The sequence below is a fragment of the Pipistrellus hanaki genome (assembly GCF_964339955.1).
Source record: "Pipistrellus hanaki genome assembly, chromosome: 13".
NCBI lineage: Eukaryota > Metazoa > Chordata > Mammalia > Chiroptera > Vespertilionidae > Pipistrellus > Pipistrellus hanaki.
The window spans coordinates 13382886-13404033 of NC_140515.1; the positions used below are offsets into that span (position 1 = coordinate 13382886).

General features: G+C 42.7%; 1 protein-coding gene across 3 annotated transcripts in view; it reads left to right on the plus strand.

Annotated features, from left to right (window-relative positions):
* The window catches only part of ADAMTS9 (ADAM metallopeptidase with thrombospondin type 1 motif 9), a 157173-nt gene that overhangs the window by 10033 nt on the left and 125992 nt on the right, over positions 1-21148 (plus strand). For all 3 annotated transcript variants that reach the window (XM_084902692.1, XM_084902694.1, XM_084902693.1), the window contains exon 4: positions 20308-20597. In XM_084902692.1, coding sequence (XP_084758818.1) covers positions 20308-20597 — 290 coding nt within the window. The remainder of the gene's footprint in view (positions 1-20307; positions 20598-21148) is intronic.

Genomic DNA, 21148 nt, shown 5'->3' on the forward strand with positions numbered 1-21148 from the left:
TCTTGAAAGCCACTGTTCTCAAAACAGAACCAGGCTGTTTTGAGAACAGTGGCTTTGTAATATAGTTTGAAGTCTGGTATTGAGATCCCTCCTACTTTACTCTTCTTTCTCAGGATTGCTGTGGCTATTCAGGGTCTTTTATTGTTCCAAATGAACTTCTGGAGAGTTCTTTCTAGGTCGGTGAAATATGTCGTTGGTATTTTAATGGGGAGTGCATTGAACCTATAGATTGCTTTAGGAAGTATGGACATTTTGATGATGTTGATCCTACCAATCCATGAACATGGTATGTTCTTCCATCTGTTTACATCTTCCTCTATCTCTTTTTTCAGTGTCGTGTAGTTTTCCGCATATAGGTCCTTTACTTCCTTAGTTAAATTTATTCCTAGGTATCTTAATTTTTTTGGTGCGATGGTAAATGGAATTGCTTTTTTAGTCTCTGTTTTTGCAGTTTCTCTGTTGGTGTATAGAAAAGCCATGGATTTCTTGGCATTAATTTTGTATCCTGCTACATTGCCAAATTCATTTATTAAGCCAATTAGTTTTTTAATGGAGTCTTTTGGGTTTTTTATGTACAATATCATGTCATCTGCAAATAAGGATAACTTTACTTCTTCTTTTCCAATTTGGATGCCTTTTATTTCCTCCTCTTGTCTAATTGCAATGGCTAGTACTTCCAGTACTATGTCAAACAGGAGTGGCGAGAGTGGGCATCCCTGTCTTGTTCCTGTTCTTAGAGGGAATGATTTTAGTTTTGCCCATTGAGTATAATGTTGGCTGTGGGTTTATCATATATAGCTTTTTTTATGTTGAGGTATGATCCTTGTACTCCCACCTTGTTAAGAGTTTTTATCAGAAAAGGGTGTTGGATTTTATCGAATGCTTTTCCTGCATCAATTGATATGACTATATGATTTTTATCTTTCAATTTGTTTATGTGATGTATCACGTTTATTGATTTGCAGATATTGTATCATCCTTGCATTCCTGGAATAAATCCTACTTGGTCGTGGTGTATGATCTTTGTGATGTTCTTCTGGAGTCGATTTGCTAGAATTTTGTTGAGGATTTTGGCATCTATGTTCATGAGGGTTATTGGCCTGTAATTCTCTTTCATTGAGTTGTCTTTATCTGGTTTTGGTATTAGGGTGATGCTGGCTTCATAGAAGGAATTTGGAAGTGTTCCTTCCTCTTGGATTTTTTGGAATAGTCTGAGGAGGATAGTTTTTATTTCTTCCTTGAATGTTTGGTAAAACTCTCCTGTGAAGCCATCTGGCCCTGGGCTTTTGTTTGCTGGAAGCTTTTTGATGACTGTTTCAATTTCTTCCCAAGTCACTGATTTATTGAGATTTTTAGATTCTTCCTGATTGAGTTTTGGAAGATTATATTTTTCTAGGAATATGTCCATTTCCTCCAGGTTGTTCAGTTTGTTGGAGTAGAGTTGTTCATAGTATTTTGTAACAATCCGTTGTATTTCAGTGGGGTCTATTGTTATTTCACCTCTTTCATTTCTGATTTTGTTTATTTGGGTCCTCTCTCTTTGTTCCTTGGTTAGTCTGGCTAGAGGTCCATCTATCTTGTTTATCCTTTCAAAGAACCAGCTCTTGGTTTTGTTGATCTTATGTATTGTTTCTTTGGTCTCTATGTCGTTTATCTGTGCTCTGATTTTTGTTATTTCCTTCCTTCTACTTACACTGGGCTTTTCTTGTTGCTCTTTTTCTAACTCTTTGAGTTGTAGAGTTAGATCATTTGTTACACTTTTTTCTAGTTTTTTGCAATAGGCTAGAAAATGGAGTTTGAAAAGAAATGGGGATGGTGACATGTAGTTATTGGGTAGCCCCATAGCCCTTATGTCACAGGGACCAACAGCCAAGCCAAAGATCCTATGTTTGCTTGCTTGCTTTCTCTTTTTCTTTTTAGGAATGAGAGTGTCAATGCCACACAGATAAAAATCCTGCTTTGTACCTACTTCTTTGGAACACTGGGCTGGTCAGAGCTGAGGGTTCCTTGCCACCTCACTAAATTCCTTGTACCTATCGGATTGACCTGGGGATTACCATGGTTTAGTCTCCATTAGGGATTGGGGACCTGTCACCCCATTAGAATGTACTGTCACTTTTTGGTTAGGTCCCCAAGGATATGATCATGAAGGCGGAAAAATATGCTAATTAAAGTCATCATTTGTTGGTCTCATAGTATCTGCATATGGATGGGGTCTCAGTGCTACACATGTGCCATAGATTATCACATGTAATCCAGTCATCAACACTGTGGGGTAGGAATTATTTTCCTTATTTTACAGTTGAGAAAATGACCGCTCTAAAGACACACAGCTGGTAGGAAGTGGGCTGACGTGAGCCCGGATCGGATCCCACTGTGGTCCACTGTGGGCCAGATTGCCCCGAAAACAATGGAAGAAGCTGCCTCTAAAAATGCGTTTTTACTTAAGATTTCAGAGCATCCTTTTTGACTTCCATCTGATCTAATCTCTAAAGGACATTAACGATGGCTAACATTTGTTGAGCATGCGTTTTGTGGCAGGCACTATTACCCATGTTTTACGTGGATTATATATTTTAATCCTTACCCCAGCCTGGATTGATTTTGCAGTTGGGAAAATAGAGACACAGAGAAGTCCATGAAATTGACTTACCCAAGGTCACAGAGCTCATAAACATAGCCTTTTGTTTGTCCCAGTCTCCTTAGGATTCTTTGGCCCATCCTGCTGTTGATTCGATTGTATTCACATGTGAATTGCCTTTTCTGTAGGATTTTTTAAGTGCCTTCCCAGAATTTGATTTGATGTGAAGAGGGCTGCCTGGTGCCCGGAATTCCCACCCAGGCTAATGAGTCACCAGGGCCTGGGTCTCCAGCACGCCTCAGTCGGAGGGGAGGGGAGGCTTGTTACACATTAACCTTTGGAATCATTAATAATTTAGCATAGATTAACTGATCAGATTAGCTGCCCGCAGAGTTGGGCCCAAATGGAGTGAAAGACAGAGCTGGGAGCAGACCTCTGAGGGGGCTTTGAGTAAACAATTCTGGGACAGCTCAGGGGTTGCAGGCAGTAACGGAAGCTCTGGCTGACCTCACAGTCCTGGCTGGGTCCCACCAGGGCAGTGGCGGTTGGCTAATTAGTGATTTCAGTGAGAAGCTAGCCAGCCTCCATTTTCCCACACACGCTCAAGCCCTCAGACCCTTCCCCCAGCCCCTGGGCCGGTGCACTGGACAGGCAACAGGAGGAGCCATGGTTGCTTCCTTTATCCCGGAGCAGCTTGCTGGGGGGCAGGTGTGCCAGTGACTCCCATTTCACAGCTGAGAAGACTGACTGGGAGAGTCAGTGGCCTGCCACAGTGTGTACAGGAAGCAGGGGTGCTCCAGCCAGGACTGGCTCACCGTTCAGGACAGTTCCTGCTATTTGGGGTCTGTTGTGTTGACTTAATTACCTTTCATTTTCCCCATTTTGTTCCCCCTCAGCCTTCATACCTTTTTATCTTGTTTATGTTCCTCAGTGACTTGATTAATAAACAATCAATATAAGCAATGACCTCTAAAAGCCTTAGTAAGTTATTTGAAAACTATTATTTTAAATAACTGAATTCTTGAGCTTATTTCCTCAGCTTTATCTTCTTTGTGGCATATGTATAAAAATTGCTATTTTTAACATTGGAAGCTATAGTGTAATATGCCAACGAAGTCATTAAAGGAGAAAACAAAAGAAACCTCTAATATAGGAACGGTTTCTTCTCTCATCTGTTCTCATTTATTCATTGAACTTTTCATTTTATTTTTTTGCTTTTCATCTTATTTTTTTTTTAAAAGCATTTAAAAAGTTAGAGGCAGTGGTAAAGTAAATATACCCTCAATATTTAACAATGACAAAACATTTTCCACATTTGCTGCTTAATTTTCCTGTTTGCTGGAGTATTCTAAATTAAACCCAGATATCATGACATCATCATCTCTCTAAACACTCCAGTCTACCTGTCTGGATGATGAAGATATTTTCTTTTTTTTTTTAAATATATTTTTATTGCCGAAACCGGTTTGGCTCAGTGGATAGAGCGTCAGTCTGCCGACTGAAAGGTCCCAGGTTTGATTCCGGTCGAGGGCATATACATTGGTTGCGGGTACATCCCCAGTGGGGGGAGTGCGGGAGGCAGCTGGTCGATGTTTCTCTCTAATCAACATTTCTAGCTCTCTATCCCTCTTCCTTCCTCTCTAAAGTCAATATATATATATATATATATACACATATATATATATATAAAAAAATTGATTTTCCACAGAAAATATATATATATATATATTGACTTTACTCTCTAAAGTCAATATATATATATATATATATATATATATATATATATATATATATTATTGATTTTCCACAGAGAGGAAGGAAGAGGGAGAGAGCGATAGAAACATCAATGATAAGAATCATTGATCAGCTGCCTCCTGGACACTCCCTATTGGGAATCAAGCCCGTAATCTGGGCATGTGCCCTTAACTAGAATTGAACCTGGGACCTTTCAGTCTGCAGGCCTGCCCTCTATCCACCGGGCCAAACCAGTTAGGGCTGAAGATATATTCATATATAACTGTAACATTATTTATGATGGTGAGATAAATCAATGATAATTTCTCCATATCACCTAGATAGTTCCTATAGTAAAGTTTTTCTAATTGTCCCCAAAATGCCTTTTTTTTGTCCTTTTGCTTGGATTGTGATCTAAACAAGATTGCTATTGGTTATGTCTTTTAAGCAACTTCACTTGTTGTCATTGAAGTTGTTAAAGTTGCCATTTTCGTTTTAGTCTTGCTCCCATGGCTCCTTTTCTCCTTTCTCCTTGGTTGGCTCTTTGCTTGGCCTTTGTCATCATAAGGTTGGGCTGCGTTTACAACCATTTGAAAGAGCAGAGTCAGCACCCCAACCCAGAGCAGGTACACGAACTCCGCCAGCGGAAGGAGCCCCTGTCAGTAGCTTCCCTGAGCACAGAGGCACTGTGGCAGGTGGCTTTTCGATGCAGTGTCTGGCAGCAGTCACCAACCTTTCAGATGTCGTAAACCCCTGTTAGCGACCGCTGTACTCAACTGAAAATCATTAATGAATAGGAAGCATTCTGAGTATCATGAAAAGGATGAGGAAATGCAAGGTGTGATGGTTTGTGCAAGTGTAGGCTGTGGGCTTTGAGAAGGAACTAAGTCATAAGGAGTGTAAATGTGGGCCAACCGCTTCCTTCTGTATCAACCCCCACCTCTCACGGGACGTGGGATTCAGAGTGGGATGGAAGACAGTTGGCCTGTGGTGCCTGGAAAAACTTCCAGTTGATGTGATTGGCCTCAGCATTTTCCTGTTAGTTTTTGTTTTACAAATCTTTTTTATTTTCTAGGTCTCTTTCCCCATGTTTCTAGTAAGGTATAATTTACATGCACTAAAGGTCACCCTTTCTAGTGTCCAGTTTTGCAAATTTTAGGAAATGTATATAGTCATGTCACCGCCATCATAGTCCACACAGAGAGGGATCCCTGGTGTCTTTGGTGGTCAGACCCCCTTTCTGTTTCTGTGGGTTAGCCCCTTCCCAACTGTCATAGAAGCAGAATCGCTAAGCATAGTGCTGCAGTTCACCTGGGCAGCCTGCATCAGAATTCACCTTTTTTCACTGTGAGCAGTGTTCCTTTGCGTGAATACACATACCACTGTTCGTTTATCTGACCCAGCTGAGGGACAGTTTTGACAATTACAAATAAATCCATGCATTTTCGTTTCACTTGGGTCAATACTCAGGTGGGAGATTGCTAGGCTACACAGTAAGAATATGTTTACCTTCCTAAGAAACTGCCATCAGTTTTTTAAAGTGGCGGTGCCATGTTGCAGCAGCAGGGTATAAAAGTTCCACTTTTCTGCGCCCTCACTAGCATTGGTTATTGCCAACATTTGGTTTTGCCTTTTCATTTTAGCACTTCTAATGGATGCATAGTGGTATCCCCTCACAGTTTTAATTTGCCTTTCCTTGATGACTAAGCATCTCTTCGTCTGCTTATTTGCCACCGGTGTATCTTCTTTGGCTAAGAGTCTAAATCTTTTGCCCACATTATAAAGAACTGGAGTACTTCTTATTACTGAATTGAGATTTCCTTATATATTCTGGATATAAGCCCTGCATCCGCTATGTAGTTCAAGTGTCTTCCCCCAGGCACATGCTCGGGTGCCAGCTGGATCCCAGGTGGGGGAGAGGCTCGGCTCTCCTTGTACTCATTGGCAGACACTATTGCGCCCAAGGCTTCCTTACCTGAGTGCCGACATTGCGTTCAGCACAGACAGAGCTGTCATTACGACGCTGACCAAGCGCAGCATAGGACTCAGGACTCGTGAGAGTGTGTTCCAGACACAGGTGAAGAGAGATGGACTAGGAATGGCTTGTTTGTGACTTGTTCCTGAAAGCAGTGCCTGTGCCAGAGAAGGCGCTGTTGTTATTACTTCTCATCTGAATATGCAGACAGCTTCCCGCGTGCTTTATGCTGGGCATGTGCTCTCTAGCCTCACAGCGAAGCAGTTACAGAGGAAGCTTTGGGTGCCCGAGGATGCGACTATGTTCTCTCGCACACAGCATGCACCGCACACAGAGAGAAAGAGAAAGCCAGGGGCAGTGAGGCAGGAGGAGCAGTGGTGTGACTTCAGCTCAGCCCTGTAAGGCTGCTCCTGGGGGAAGAGGAATGGGACACAAAACCCCGTGATTTCCCCGAGTTCCTATCCTGTGCTTTGGGGGCAATACAAGAGTTTCCCCAAAGGTTTCCTAATTCTTGCATTTGATGCTGGTTCATTGTAACAAGTCGGATGAGAGAGAATGGGAGTGGTTGACAGACTCTGTTATCTGTTTCAGCAGGCCCCAAATAAAAGCTTCATGGTAAGTGAAGCTGTACATCCCCTGAGGGTATTTCACATCAGCCACAGCCACTTCTTTCCTGTTGGTCTCCCCGTTGGGCTTACTCTGTCTCTTACCTGCCCACCCTGTCGCTGTGTGGTTATTTCCCCTGAGCCCTGAGCCACAGTGGCCAAGAGAAGAGCTTCTTGAGTTTTGCTCCTTTCGAATCCTAGGACTTTGTTTTTCAGCATTATTCACCTTTATCTTTTTTAAAAAAATATATATTTTATTGATTTTTTTATAGAGAGGAAGGGAGAGGGAGAGAGAGTTAGGAACATCAATCAACTGCCTCCTGCCCACCACCCACTAGGGATGTGCCTGTAACCAATGTACATGCTCTCGACCAGAACCAAACCTGGGACCCTTGAGTCTGCAGGCCAAAGCTCTATCCTCTGAGCCAAGCCAGTGAGGGCCATCTTTGTCTTATAAATATAAGAACTCATTTTTTTTTTTTTAATACTAGGGGGAGTTTGGAGAGAACTTCTACCCCAGTTCGTCTCTTTATGAATAAGGGGATTAAGACTTGGGATTTCAAAGGGATTCGCAGTTGGAGCTGGAGCGAGTGGAAAGGTGGGCCCGACAGGCCTCCCACTTCCCAGTCTCGTTCTCTCTTCAGGCTGCAAGTCACAGGAAAGCTGGCTGGGAAGGTGCTTAGAAAGAGGATGTGCCAAAGTGCCACTCAAGCCCTGGCCAGTGTGGCTCAGCTGGTTGAGTGGTGCCCCCCATACACCAGGAGGTCATAGGGTTGATTCCCAGTCAGGACACATGACTGGGTTGGCGGCTGGATTCCCAGCAGGGCGTGTGCAGGAGGCAACTAATCAATATTTGTCTCTCACATCGATGTTTCCCTCCCTCCACTTTCCTCTCTCTTTAAAATCAATAGAAACATTTTTTTTTTAAGTGGGAGTCAAATAACATATTGAAAGTGCCACAGGATTTAAGTATAAGAACAATTAAGAAGAAACCAATGGGATCATTTTGGTTATCTTAAGGCTGTGGAGAAAGACAATAGAATTTTAATTCATTTAAGGAATTAAGTTGTTACAGGAGAGCTGAATTTACAGCAACTAAGTGTTTGAACTGGCCAGGTGCTCTTGGAAGGTGGCCTGTGGCTGTGGGAAGGTGGCCTGTGACTGGGGGGGGGGGCGGGGGGGGGGCGGTTCCCAGGAAGCTCCACTGTTATCAGAGCACAGTGTGCCCTGCAGCCACCATTACCAGAGTGGCTGGAACACCAGCATCAGAATGAGAAAGGGTTTGGTACTGCCGACTGGTGTGCAAACTTGTCCTCATCTTGTGGGAACTGGGAGGCTGTCCAGCAAAGGAATGTGGGAGATATGCTCTCGGGGAGCTGCTAATTTTTAAAGAGACCCTGCCTAAGGGCTCTTTAGTCTCTGATAAGGGAGTGATACCTAGACCCACCACAGGCATCTGTTCCGCCTCGGGCCACCCAGGAGCTGCTATCAGATAGCAGGAGGCCCTGGAGCCACTCCATTAGCACCCAAAATGGGTGCTACCCTCAGGAATGAGTCACCACAGCCGACACCCTCTGTGTGTACCAAGCCACAAGCCCTGTTGCTGCATGTTCCATGTATGAAAGCCTGTAACTCCCCTTCTGGGGAGGAATCTCACAGATGAGGAAATGGGGACGCAGAGGGCTAAAATAATTTGCCAAGTTCACACCGATTGAATGTGGAACAGCTGGGATTTGAACACTCATCTCTCTGACTGCCAGGCCCCAACTCTTATCTATTCACTCTGCAAACACCAAATGCCTGGAATGCACCGTCCTATGGAGCAGCCAGTGGCCCCATGTGGCTCCTGAGCCCTTGAGATGTGGCCAGTGCCACGTGTTGTAATGACAATGTGTTGCATACATTGACTTAAATAGAATCATAGAATATTAAAATAATTTCACCTGTTTCTTTTGGCTTTTTCTTTCAATGTGGCTATTAGGCATTCTTTGCTCCCAGGTGTGGCTCACCTTTTATTTCTCCTGGAAAGTGCTGACCTAGAAGATCCCAAGGCATGTTGAAAGTGCGGGGGGGGGGGGGGGGGGGAGGGGGGGGAGCCCTGTGGGCAGCTGGCACCGCCAGCCAGAAGGGCCTCGCTTCCCTTTGCTTAGCGATGGAGTGAGTCAGAACCAGCATTCCCCAAAGGGCATTTTGCAGGGTATTAATAGCAAAATCAAACAGCCTCTTAGTAAAATATAAACGTGGGTATGCTCAGCATTTTATAACTTCAAATAGAGGTTCTTTAAATACTTTCTTAAGTTGTTTCAAGTGTGCCTCAGTTTCCTCGTATGCCATGGAGGCAGCAGTCCCCACTGTGTCTGGGTGCCGTGAGGAATGACAGGCTAACCCACTTGAAGTGCTTAGAGGAGAGCCTGACAGGGTGAGTTGGTTCTGAGGTAGTGGTCATCTCACCATCACTGGCCAGAGGAGCAGCAGGGTGCTGAGGGAGGGTGTGCAGCGGGGCCTTAGGACCGGTGCCCCAGCTCTGGGCTCTGAGTCAGCAAATTTAACTCCCAGGTAGCAGGAGGCACCTGCCCCTAGAAAACTCTGATGACCCTCAGACCTGGCTCCTGCCACCCATCTCCCAGCACAGCCCCTGAACTGCAAGAAGCTTCTCACATTCTTCTTCCCTGAGCAGCAGCAGGCAGTACCCTCCTCTCATCCCTCCCTTCCCAGGGTGCTGGGTCCCCTCACCTGCCCCACAAACTGGCCAAGGTTCTGGGGGTGCCCTAGTTCATGGTTAAACCAATGTAAACTGGCTTCTTTGCTGAAAGACTTCTCAAAGCTCTTAAAATGCTAATGTGCCTGGGAGAGGTCCCAGGTGTCAATGCGTTTAAAGGGTTTTTGCAAAGCTACCTGGTTTGCTTTTGGAAATATCTTCTGGGACTAATGTCCCGGAAACCACTCAGGGAAACATAAAGGTTCTAGGAGCCAAAAAGAAGGCTTAGCAATATAATCTCTTCCTCCACTGCCCTTTGCACACATTTCATCAGTACTGAACATGGCGGGCCATCAGGCACGGACATGCCACACACACACACACACACACACACACACACATGCACGCACAGAGCTCACAGTGATGTACACGGGGACTTTATCTAGTGTGTATCCAAGATTCACTGTTGTTTTTAAAGCTAGCAAATTGAGGGCCCTTTTTAAAAAACTAAACCTTGGTAGTTTCATTCATGCCCTTTAAAGCTTTATAAACACAGAACAACCCTGCACCTACCACCCAGTTTTTGGAAACACATTGTTCTGTATTATTAGAACATTCATTGTTTTATGGCTGTTTTTGTTTTTCTGTTTATCTCTTCCTCCACTATTTATCCACCTTCCACCCACCCCGAAGACTGCTTCTCCGGCCTTCCCTGCAGGCCCCGCTGAGCAGCTCTAGGCACAGGCCCAGAGCCCAAGCTTAGCTCTGAGGGCAGGGAGCTGGCTCGGCTTCCTTTCTGGCTCTTGTGTTATCAGCCCTTGGAGCCAGTTGAGAGGTGCAGATGTTTGCATTTGTTTACATGGAGTTACATCGCAGACTATGTCTTCTCACTCTTAGTCCTCATGTTGAGAGTGAGAAGACATTGCTACCTAGATTGAAAGTTCTGTGGAGGCAGGCCTGGCCTTTTCTGTCTTCCCTCTCCTCCCTCCCTTTCTTCTTCCCTTTCTTCTTTCTAACTCTCCTTTCCCATAGAAGGTTCCTTCTAAAGTAAAGTTGTTTTGCTTGAGAAACCCTAATGTCAACATACTGATTTATGAGGGGAGGGTGTTGCATGCTACTAGTAAAACAGTACCAGCAAGTAATGACCGCGTGAAATAGTTCAAGGTTCCTCCCTGTGCGTCACACACACGGCTCTAGGGGCATTATATGTGTTTTCCCTTTGCATCGGCACGGTGAGCCTGAGAGCATGTGCTGTATTATCCTCATTTCACAGGGCGGGAAACGGAGTCTTGGAGGCAGGCTGGTGAGCCAGGGCTGGGTGGCTCCAGAACCACGTGCAACGCCCAGGGCTGTGCTTCCTGTCCAGCTTCCTCCTGGCTGCAGGCTGGGCCTGGATGGAGCAGAAGGGACTGGCTCTAGTCCTCCCCGTGGTCCTCCGCCGTGAGGTGGCAGGTGGCAGGTTGCCTTGAGAAGTTCAGTCAAATTTTGATAAACTTTATAAAAACAGAGGGCAGCAATGAACTTCTCAGCTGTCACCGTTATCATGCACACTTCAGCCTAACTGCAGGTGGTGAGAAAGACTGGGTGAGTAACTGCTGAACAAGCCCAGTACTTGGGAATGGAACATGCATGGTGCTGCCTGGCACTGGGAAAGTGAAACTCGTTTAAACACTTTTACCAATAAGTAAGCGAATCTTCAAGGTTTTGGTTGTGAAGTTTTTAAATAATGATATCATCTTACATTTTTATAATGGTTTCTCTTTAAGTTTTATCCTTGTTTTGTTGTCTTGTTCAGCTTATCTACAGCTCAGTGCCTTTCACAAAGTAGGTGCTCAAGAAGTAATAATAATTAAATAATAAAGTCAATTTATAATCCACAAGGGATTTTCCATATACTTTCTCACTTACTTTAAAAAAAACAACAGCGTTAAGATGGAAGCAGATATTTTTATGCTCGTTTAAGAGGTCATGAAACTGGGACTTAGAAAAGGTCATTTTAGAGTATAAACAGCTTCTATCTTTGACATTGTTATTTTAAGCCAGAAAATTGTTTTTAACAGCTAGTTGAGAGGTCCATAAGTGGTTCCTTTTCATTCTAACTTACTTTATGACTACTAAAAAGAGGGGAAAAATCACCATATTTATTGGTTTCTTCCTATGTGGTAGACACTGTACCTGTATGATCTACAGCTGGTTTTCAAAACAACTCTACGAGATGGTACTGTTCTTACCCATCTTCACATGTGGGAGAGGGAGGGTGATGAGTCTCACTTGCCCAATGTCAACCAGATCTTGGAGCTGGCTCCCCTCAGAGCAGGCGATCTTAAAACCCTGGCTGTCTATGGAGTCAGCGTCACCACTTCCCCTCATGGCCAAACAGTTGTCGCATCCTTGGAATAAAACGTAATGGCTGAAATGCCTCTGACTTTCATTAGGAAGCACAGTATGGCCAGTGGGAGCTTCTAAACATGCCTGGATTTTGTTTCCATGAACATGCACATGTGAGGGTTCAAATTGCTAAATAATGCAAATGTGCATTTGATTTTTAGAGGTACCACATAGCATATTCTTTATTAAGTCTCATATTTTAGAGCAGTTTAAGTTCATAGAAAAATTGAGATGAAGGTACAGAAATTTTCATACATCCCATCCCCACATGCACAACCTCCCCACCCGTAACATCCTTCACCAGCGTGGTACAGTTGTTACAACTGATGAACCTACACTGATGCATGATAATCGCCCAAAGTCCAAACTTACTTACGATTCCCTATGAGTGCTGTACATTCTTTGGGCTTGGACAAATGTTGATTGACATGTGTCCATCACTCTGTAGCCCCAACCCCCAGCTGTGACTGATCCTTTTCTGTCTCCATTGTTTTGCCTTTTCTAGAATGTCACATGATTGGAATCTTACAGTATGCAGCCTTTTCAGATAGGCTGCTTTTGCTTAGTAATGTGCATTTAAGCTACCTCCAGATCTTTTCATGTCTTGATAGCACATTTCTGTTTAGTCCTGAATAATATTCCATTGTCTGATGTATCACAGTTTATCCATTCATCTATTGAAGGACATTTTGATTGTTTCCAACTTTTAGCAATTATGAATAAAGCTGCCAGAAACATCCACGTGGTTGTTTTTGGCTGACACAAATATTCAGCTTCTTTGAGTAGATACTGAGGAGTGAAATTGCTATATTATACATTAAGAGTATATAAGGAACTTTTATAAGAAGCACCTAACCTCTCTTACAACGTGGCTGTACCATTTTGCATTCCCACCAGCAATGAGTGAAGGTTCCTTTGCTTCACATCCTCTCCAGCATCTGTGCTGGGTTTTGGCCATTCTAACCAGTGGGTAGTGTTATCTCATTGTTGGATTAGTTTTCATTTTCCTGAATACATATGATGTGGAGCACATATCTTTATGCTCATCTGCCATCTGTATATCTTCTTCGGTTCAACTTGCTACTTTAAGATATGAACTAGATCAGATTGCTCATCAGCTATTTAATGAAGTAAACATGATTAATTATTCAGATGTTCTTAAAGAAAAGAACCATAAAAAAGGATTTCCTATTTCTGAGTGGCGCATTGGAACATCAGAAAGAGGCATGAAAATGGTGCAGCCACTGTGGAAAACAACTTGGCAGTTCCTCAAAATGTTAAACATCGTCACCATATGACCTGGGAGTTCTCCTTCTAGGTGTCTGTCCAAGGGAATGTAAGCCTGGCCACACAAAAGCTTGCACATACATGTTCATAAAAGCGTTATTCAGTTGAGTTGTTGTACCCATATGCCCACCAACTGGTGAATAGATCTACAAAATATGCGACAGCCACACAGCGGAATAGTATTTGGCAATGAAAAGTGATAGAGTGTTGATACATGCTACAACATGGATGAGCTTTGAAAATATGCCAAATGAGGGAAGCCAGACAAAAAAAGCCACATACTGTATGACTCCTCTTGTATGAAGTGCCAGAATAGGCAAATTCATAGGCACAGTTCATAAGTACAAAACACAGTTTAGTGGTTGCCAGATGCTGGAGGGAGAGGGAGGATGGGGAATGACTGCTAATGAGCATGGAGTTTCTTTCTGGGATACTGAAAATGTTCTAAAACTTGATAATAGTGATTATTTCACAGGTCTATGAATACACTAAAAACTACTGAACCAAATACTTTGAAGGTGTGATATACAAATTATATCTCAATAAAAGTAATAATAAATGTGTGGAAAGGAAGATAAAAAAAAATATACAGATCAGCCCTGGCCAGTTGGCTCAGTTGGTTAGAGCATTGCCCCATGCACCAAAGGTGGGGAGTTTGATTCCCAGTCAGGGCACATATCCAGGTTGTAGGTTCAATCCCAGGTCAGGATGCGTGCATGAGGCAACCAAGTGATGTATCACATATCAATGTTTCTCTCTCGCTCTCCCTCCTTTTCCCCCTCTCTTCCTTTCTTTTAGAATTAATGAAAAACATATCCTCAAATGAGGACTATATATATATATATATATATATATATATATATAGCCACTGTGGAAAACAAGGATGAAATTTCATTATGTAGCCCGTTCTGGTAAAACTATTCGCAAATAGCAATCCAAATTAGAAATATTTGCCCCAATTCCATTATGCTAAAAGATCATTAAAGAGAAATGTGGATGGCTTCCTTTCCATCCTACCATGTGTCACTTGATAGAGATCATTGTCTGTTCAGAGGCAAGAGAGTTGAGTAGGTTTAAATTATAATTTTTTTTTTAATTCTAAGTAAAAATGTTTACGTATGTTTGTAGTCAGTGAATATTTGAATCTTTGAAGCTCATACTATTTTTAATGCTAAAATGATTAATGTGATAGAAATTAGTTGGGCTAATTAAGTCAATTAATCTGACTAACTCACTAGGATAAAAGATCAGTTGGGTAAAAGATAGGGAAATGTTATGTATTAGAAGAAGACATATCTACTCTGAAGAAGTAATTTTATTCCTGCATTTTCATGTCACAGGTTACCTGTGAATGGAATGTCTTCCAGGCATGTTGGCATTTACATGGATTATGCTATGATAAAAATTGTAGCCTTTCACTGGTTAATGCCTTCTTTCTTTCTTTCTTTCTTTCTTTCTTTCTTTTTTTTTTTTTTTCTTCCCAACTTTGCTATTTAAATAAATGTTCCTTATTTCCAAGGAGGGACCTAGATCATCCTTTGGTTTTCTCATGTCCAAAGCCCCCCTGATGACTCTGAGACTACATATTCCCCCATTAGTGGTCAAAAAGAGTAAATTCTGCACAGCATTTCTCACTGTAGATATATATTTGTCTAAATAACAAATAAGTCAGAATATTTACAGGAAACATTAAGTATTTACTTTTCACAACCTAAGTGACATATTTTCTTTTTAAAACAGCTTTATTGAAATACTAGTGGCCCAGTGCACAATATTCATGCATGGAAAGGGGGGAGTTCCCTCAGCCCAGCCAGCACCCTCTCCAATCTGATATCCCTCACAATCTGGGATCGCTGGCTTCTAACTGCTCACCTGCCTGCCTGGTCACCCCTAAACTCTCTGCCTGCCTGCCTGATCCACCCTACTTGCCTCTGCCTGCCTACCTGATTGCCCCCAACCACCCTCCCCTGCCAGTCTGGTCTTGCCCTCAACTGCCCTCCCCTGCCAGCCTGATCTTGCCCCCAACTGCCCTCCCCTGGCAGCCTGGTTGCCCCCAACTGCTCTCCTCTGCTGCCAGCTAATTTGGTTCTAATTGGTTGGTTCCTATGCCAGTCAGTGTCAAAAGCTCCACCTCCTAGGCTGCCATTGGCTCCTCACAGTTCGCACAGACTTGGTTCTGATTGGTCTATTTCAATGCCAGTCAGCGTCTCTGGACCTATCTTTGGGGCTGATCAGAGAGGTGGGGCTAATCAACAGCCTCTGCAGAGGCCCAGAGGGAAACAGAGGCATGGCTGCTGGCAAAGTCTAGAGAGAAAGAGAGAGGCAATGGCTGATCAACATGTGCCACAGAGGCTGCAGATCAGACTCTGCCTCTCTCTCTGGGCCACTCTCCAGGCCTGATCCAAAGCCCCCTAGGCAGTCAGTGATGGGTCGCCATGGCAACCCAGCACTGACTGCAGGACTGACTTCCAGTGTTCGGTAGAGGCTTTGGTCATTTTGGACATTATGGACCCTGGGTTTTTATATATTAGGATGACTTCCATACCTTATTATTCACTCATTTAAAGGGTCCAATTCAGTGGTTTTTAGTGTTCTCAAAAATATGTGCAACCAACATCAAGTCTATTTTAGAGCATTTTTTTTTTTTATCACTCAAAGAAACCTTGTATCCTTTCGCTATCAACTCCACTATGTCCCCACTCCATCTCCATCCTTAAGCAACTGATTTACTTTCCATCTCTATAGATTTCCCTGTTCACAATATTTCATGATTACAATCATGTAGTAGGTGGTCTTCTGTGACTGGCTTCTTTCACTTTACTGATAGGGTTACGTTTATCAAAGAGTCTTATAATAAAAAAGTGTCAGTTCATTAGGGGAATTTAACAATTATGAGCATTAGATGCACCTCAGAATAGAGCACCAAAATACATGAAGCAAAAACTGACACAAAGGAAGGAAGACATTGATAATTCAGTAATAATAGTTAGAAACTTCAATACTTCATGTTCAATAATGGGTAGAATAGCTATGCAGAAGATCAGCAAGGAAATAGGAAACATGAACAGCACTGTAATCAGCTACACTAGCAGATGTCTATAGTACACTGCCCCAGCAGTACCAGAGGCTGCATGCTTCTGCACTGTACAGGCATATTCTGTAGAACAGACTATATGCTAGGTCATAAAAAGCCTCAATAAATATAAAAGGACAGAAATAATACATAGTATTTTCTCTGACCAAATGGAAATGAAATTAGAAGTCAATGACAGGAAGAAAATAAAAATACCGAGTAACTAAAACTATGTGGAAAGCAAGTGTCACACTTCTAAATAACCAGTAAGTCAAAGGAGATGTCATAAAATACTTCCAGATGAATGAAAATGAATTTATGGGAGGCAGCAAAAGCAGTGCTTAGAGGAAAATGTATATCTATAGGTGCCCCTATTAGAAGAAAAACAGATATCTCAAGATAATAATATAACCTTCTGTGGTAGGCAGCTAGACAAACTAGAGTGGAGAAAGGACAATAGGCTAGGTACAGAAGGTCACTAGGTTAGAAAGCCTCAAGTGCTTAGCAACAGGCAAAATGGGGAAACAAGGACCTTGCCTCCATCCAGGATAACCTTTCCTCCCCTAGCATATCGCTGGTCATGTGGTTCAGACCTGACCTTTAATATTGCTGGTCATGTGGTTCAGACCCTTCCTGACCTTTCTCCCCTGGCATGTTGCTAGTCATGCAGTTAGATCCCTTTAGAGATAGAATGACCCCCATCAAATACATCTAGCCTCAGTTGTGTTTCAGCTCCAGGCCCAGAAAAGCAGCAACACGAGATAAGTGACACTCTACCTGTGTTGACTAATTGACTAATGACCCCCTGCCCGGGTGCCTACCGGTCAGTAGAGACCTTGACCTGGAAAGGAAATACCTGGAAAGTTGATGAATAGTCTCCTGGGATCCTCTCTTGAGAAGTCTAGATAAATACCCTCAAGGCAGAGAGCCCAGTTGGGCTCTCTCTGCAGAGCACATCCGCATCCCCTTTCCCCTTTTCCTTCTCCCAGACAGTTTTTTTTGCCTCTCTTTCTTCTAAGCTCCAAGGGCCCTTTTTTTGCCTCTGTAACCTGTTTTCTAAAGCCTGTTACTTCTATGGCTCACTTCTACCTCTGTGACTTTCTAAATAAACTGTCTCTTATAGTTTGAGTCTTGGCTCTGAATTCTTTCTTAGCAGAATCTCAAGAACTAAGATTGCTGAACCAAGGCCCTCTCTGACTCCACCTATCTATCACCTGTTGCCATTTTCACAGCTGCCAACAAGTCCACTCAAGACACTGTAAAATGAAGAGAAAATTAAACCTATAGCAAGCAGAAAGAAGAAAATAGAGCAGAAATTAATGAAATAGAGAATAGAAAAATGAGACTTTAAACATTTGAAACTTCACTGATTATAATAAATTGTATTAAAATATTTACAGAAAACATTAAACAGGGATTATTTTTTTTTTTTTTACAAAATAATTGACATATTTTCTTATGTATTTAAAACGATCAGATTCAACATAGCTTTTTACATACCTATTATAACAGTGGCTCTCAACCTTTTTAATGCCTTGGCCCTTTAATACAGTTCCTCATGTTGTGGTGACCTCTAACCATAAAATTATTTTCATTGCGACTTCATAACTGTAATTTTGCTACTGTTATGAATCATAATGTAAATATCTGTGTTATCTGATTGTTTTAGGTGACTCTGCTAGCGGTTCTCAACCTGTGGGTCGAGACAGAATGCACATGTATTTTGCAGAACTGCAAAATACACATCCTGGCCTAAATTGATTGTTTTAGCAATAAGTTACAAAGATGAAATATTTGCACCCTTAAAAAAACCAAGCCACTTATAGTTTAACTTTTTTGGTGTCATTATACATGTTTAGTGGTGTAAGAAACTGTATCCCTATGTCTTAGGTAAGCATACTTCTTAGTTGTACAACTCTGTAGACTGTTTTAGACTACAGCTAATGGCATTTGAAGGGGTACAGAACAGGCCCCCAAAGATGTGCCCCGTGGGCACTTGAATTATTTTGAGCTGAAGGCACTTAAGACCCCACAGGCTCATAAGGAATGTTTCCCTCTCCCGCCTTGCACATATTAGAGTTATCAGCAGAAATGACTTTATGATCTATGCATAGGGCAGACAAACATGTAACTACTCAACATCTGCTCCTCTTATGTTCCAGTGATTGACTTTTCTCCCCTCTGAGCCCAAGGCTCGCTATCTCCTCCTTAGCTCAGAATGTCATGTATATCTCATTTTATCTTTTTGTCTCTGAATCTCTCATGTATGTGGGGGGTCTCTGACTCTCTCATGTGCATGAGGTTCTCATACATATGCATGTAACTGAATTTGGCTATCTTCTCTTGTTAATGTGTTTCATGTTAATTTAATATCTAGGCCAGCCAGAAAGAAGAATCTAGAAGGGCAAAAGGAAACTTTTTCCTGGCCCAAACACAAGCACATTAATACAATGATAGGCAAGATAACTGAATCATGCTATTACTCAAAGCATATTGTGGCAGGCTCTTTTATGCTTATTCTGTGTATTGTGTGATTGATGGCTTTGAAATGGAATAGTCTCACCAGCAATACAAGCTGTACGCCTAGACTGAGGCTAGTGCTTCTGGAAGCATTAACATAAATATAAATCACCTGGAGATCTTGTTAAAATGTAGATTCTGATTTACCAGAGAGTCTGCATTTCTAACAAGTTTCCAAGAGTTGCCAGTGTTTCTGGTCGAAGGACCACCCTGTGAGCAGTAAGCTGTGTAGAACCCTGGAGGGCGGGCATGAGTTGGAACTGACCAGAGCTATCTGTCGTTGTGCATCATGATCCCCACTATCTGTTCACACTCTCTGAGTTTAATGAACCTTCTTAAATGAGCTCTGAAATTCAGAGGCGCTGAATAGCAGTGTTTCTATTTTTAAATTTTGCATATCATAATGATTAAATGTAGTAATAGAATAATACTATGTACCTTGTCATGCATTGTCTATAGTTCCTTTGTGTTGTCTTTTAGACTGCCCACACCTCAGACCTCTTTATATTGTATCTTAGTGAATATCTGAAGTGGCTTATAGGAAACATCTCCATTTCCATTCTCTAGAGTAGGGGTGTCGAACTCAATCAGAGAAGGGGCCAAAATCTAAAATCCAGCCTAAATCGCGGGCCGAATGGTTTACTGAACAGTCATAAACTGACAATGTCATAAACTGACAGCGGAGTGCAGTGATGACAGCGCGGTGCGGGCCACATTGCAAGGCCTGGCGGGCTGGATTTGGCCCGCGGGCCTTGTGTTTGACACATGTGCTCTAGAGCAGTGTTTCCCAACCTTCTCTCATGATGAGAATCACCTGGTGGAGTTGTTAAAACACAGATTCCTGAATCCCAACTAAGAAGTGCTAAACTAGAATTTTTGGGAACATATAGGTAAAATTGTATACTTAACTAGTGCTCTAAGACAGATGTTATATACAGAGCACTAAGTTAGGTATGCAATTTTACCTATATGTTCTCAAAAATTCTAGTTTAGCACTTCTTAGTTGGGATTCAGGAATCTGTGTTTTAACAACTCCACCAGGTGATTCTCATCATGAGAGAAGGTTGGGAAACACTGCTCTAGAGCTCTCTGGCTGCCATTGGCCCTTACTATATCTACTCCAAAGAACAATGAATAGAAACTGCTTAAATGCCAGCAAGACTTTGGTTACCAAATGAAAAGAATCATTTGCAGTTGTTAAACTCAGGCCTGATTTCTTTTCTAATACCTTAAGGGAGCATTTCTGGAAACTTCAGGGGAGCCTAATTTCACGTCCTTAGTCATTTAGGTGAGAGTGCAGATTGAGGTTCACTGGCAGAGTCCAAAGTGTGTTGAACTTGATTTTATATGCAATTTGACAGTAGCGGCATTATTTCAAGAAGTGTCCTGTTCATTTCTTAATATGAAGTGGCTTGAAATGTAATGCATGCCTTTGATTTGTTACAGAGCACAGAGATAGCCACAGTAAGGACAGGAGGAAACCGAGAGCAAGGGAACGGGGAGGACGGAGCAGCCTGGCCGACGACCTGGCAGTGCTCAAGAGCGGCTTCCAGACAAAGGTGCTCTCTGCCTCTGGTAACAAGACGGACAGTGCGGGAGAACAGAGGCCCCACAGAAGAACAAAGCGTTTCATATCCTACCCACGGTTTGTAGAAGTGGCAGTGGTGGCCGACCGAAAAATGATGTCATACCATGGAGCAAACCTTCAGCACTATGTTTTAACTTTAATGTCCATTGTAAGTACACATAAAAGCCTGATTTATGAGCCCCTACAGGTGCCACTGGGGCATGGGGGGCTTCCAGGCAGGGCTTTGGAGGACCATCAGGGCTGGCATTTCACCGACTCAGGCAAGTGACTGGAAAGAACATGAGATTATTCATTGGTTGCTGTTTTGTGACAGTCAAGGCTATCAACATTTAGGGTTTGTTCTGTGATCATTTGACAATGTGCTTGTTTACTTAAAAGGCATCATTTCTAAACCTTTGGGCAACGCTGCTAGGTAGGATTATCATCCCTATTTTATAAAACCTCAGAGGAGTTGGGTCACTTGCCTATGGTCCTATGAAGGCTTGGAGACTGATGTGACATCTAGCTGGTCCAGCTGCCTACAGCAGCAGTCTTTGTCTGATGTGAGCTTGCACAGCCAAGTGTGAGTCTAGGCTTTTGATGCTGGCTGTGAATCAGTCACCGAGGCTCTTCCCCAGGATTCTAATTAGCCCTTGGGTGGAGCCTAGAAATCTCTCACTCTATTTTTTTATGCCCATTTTGAATTGAAAGAGCAATATA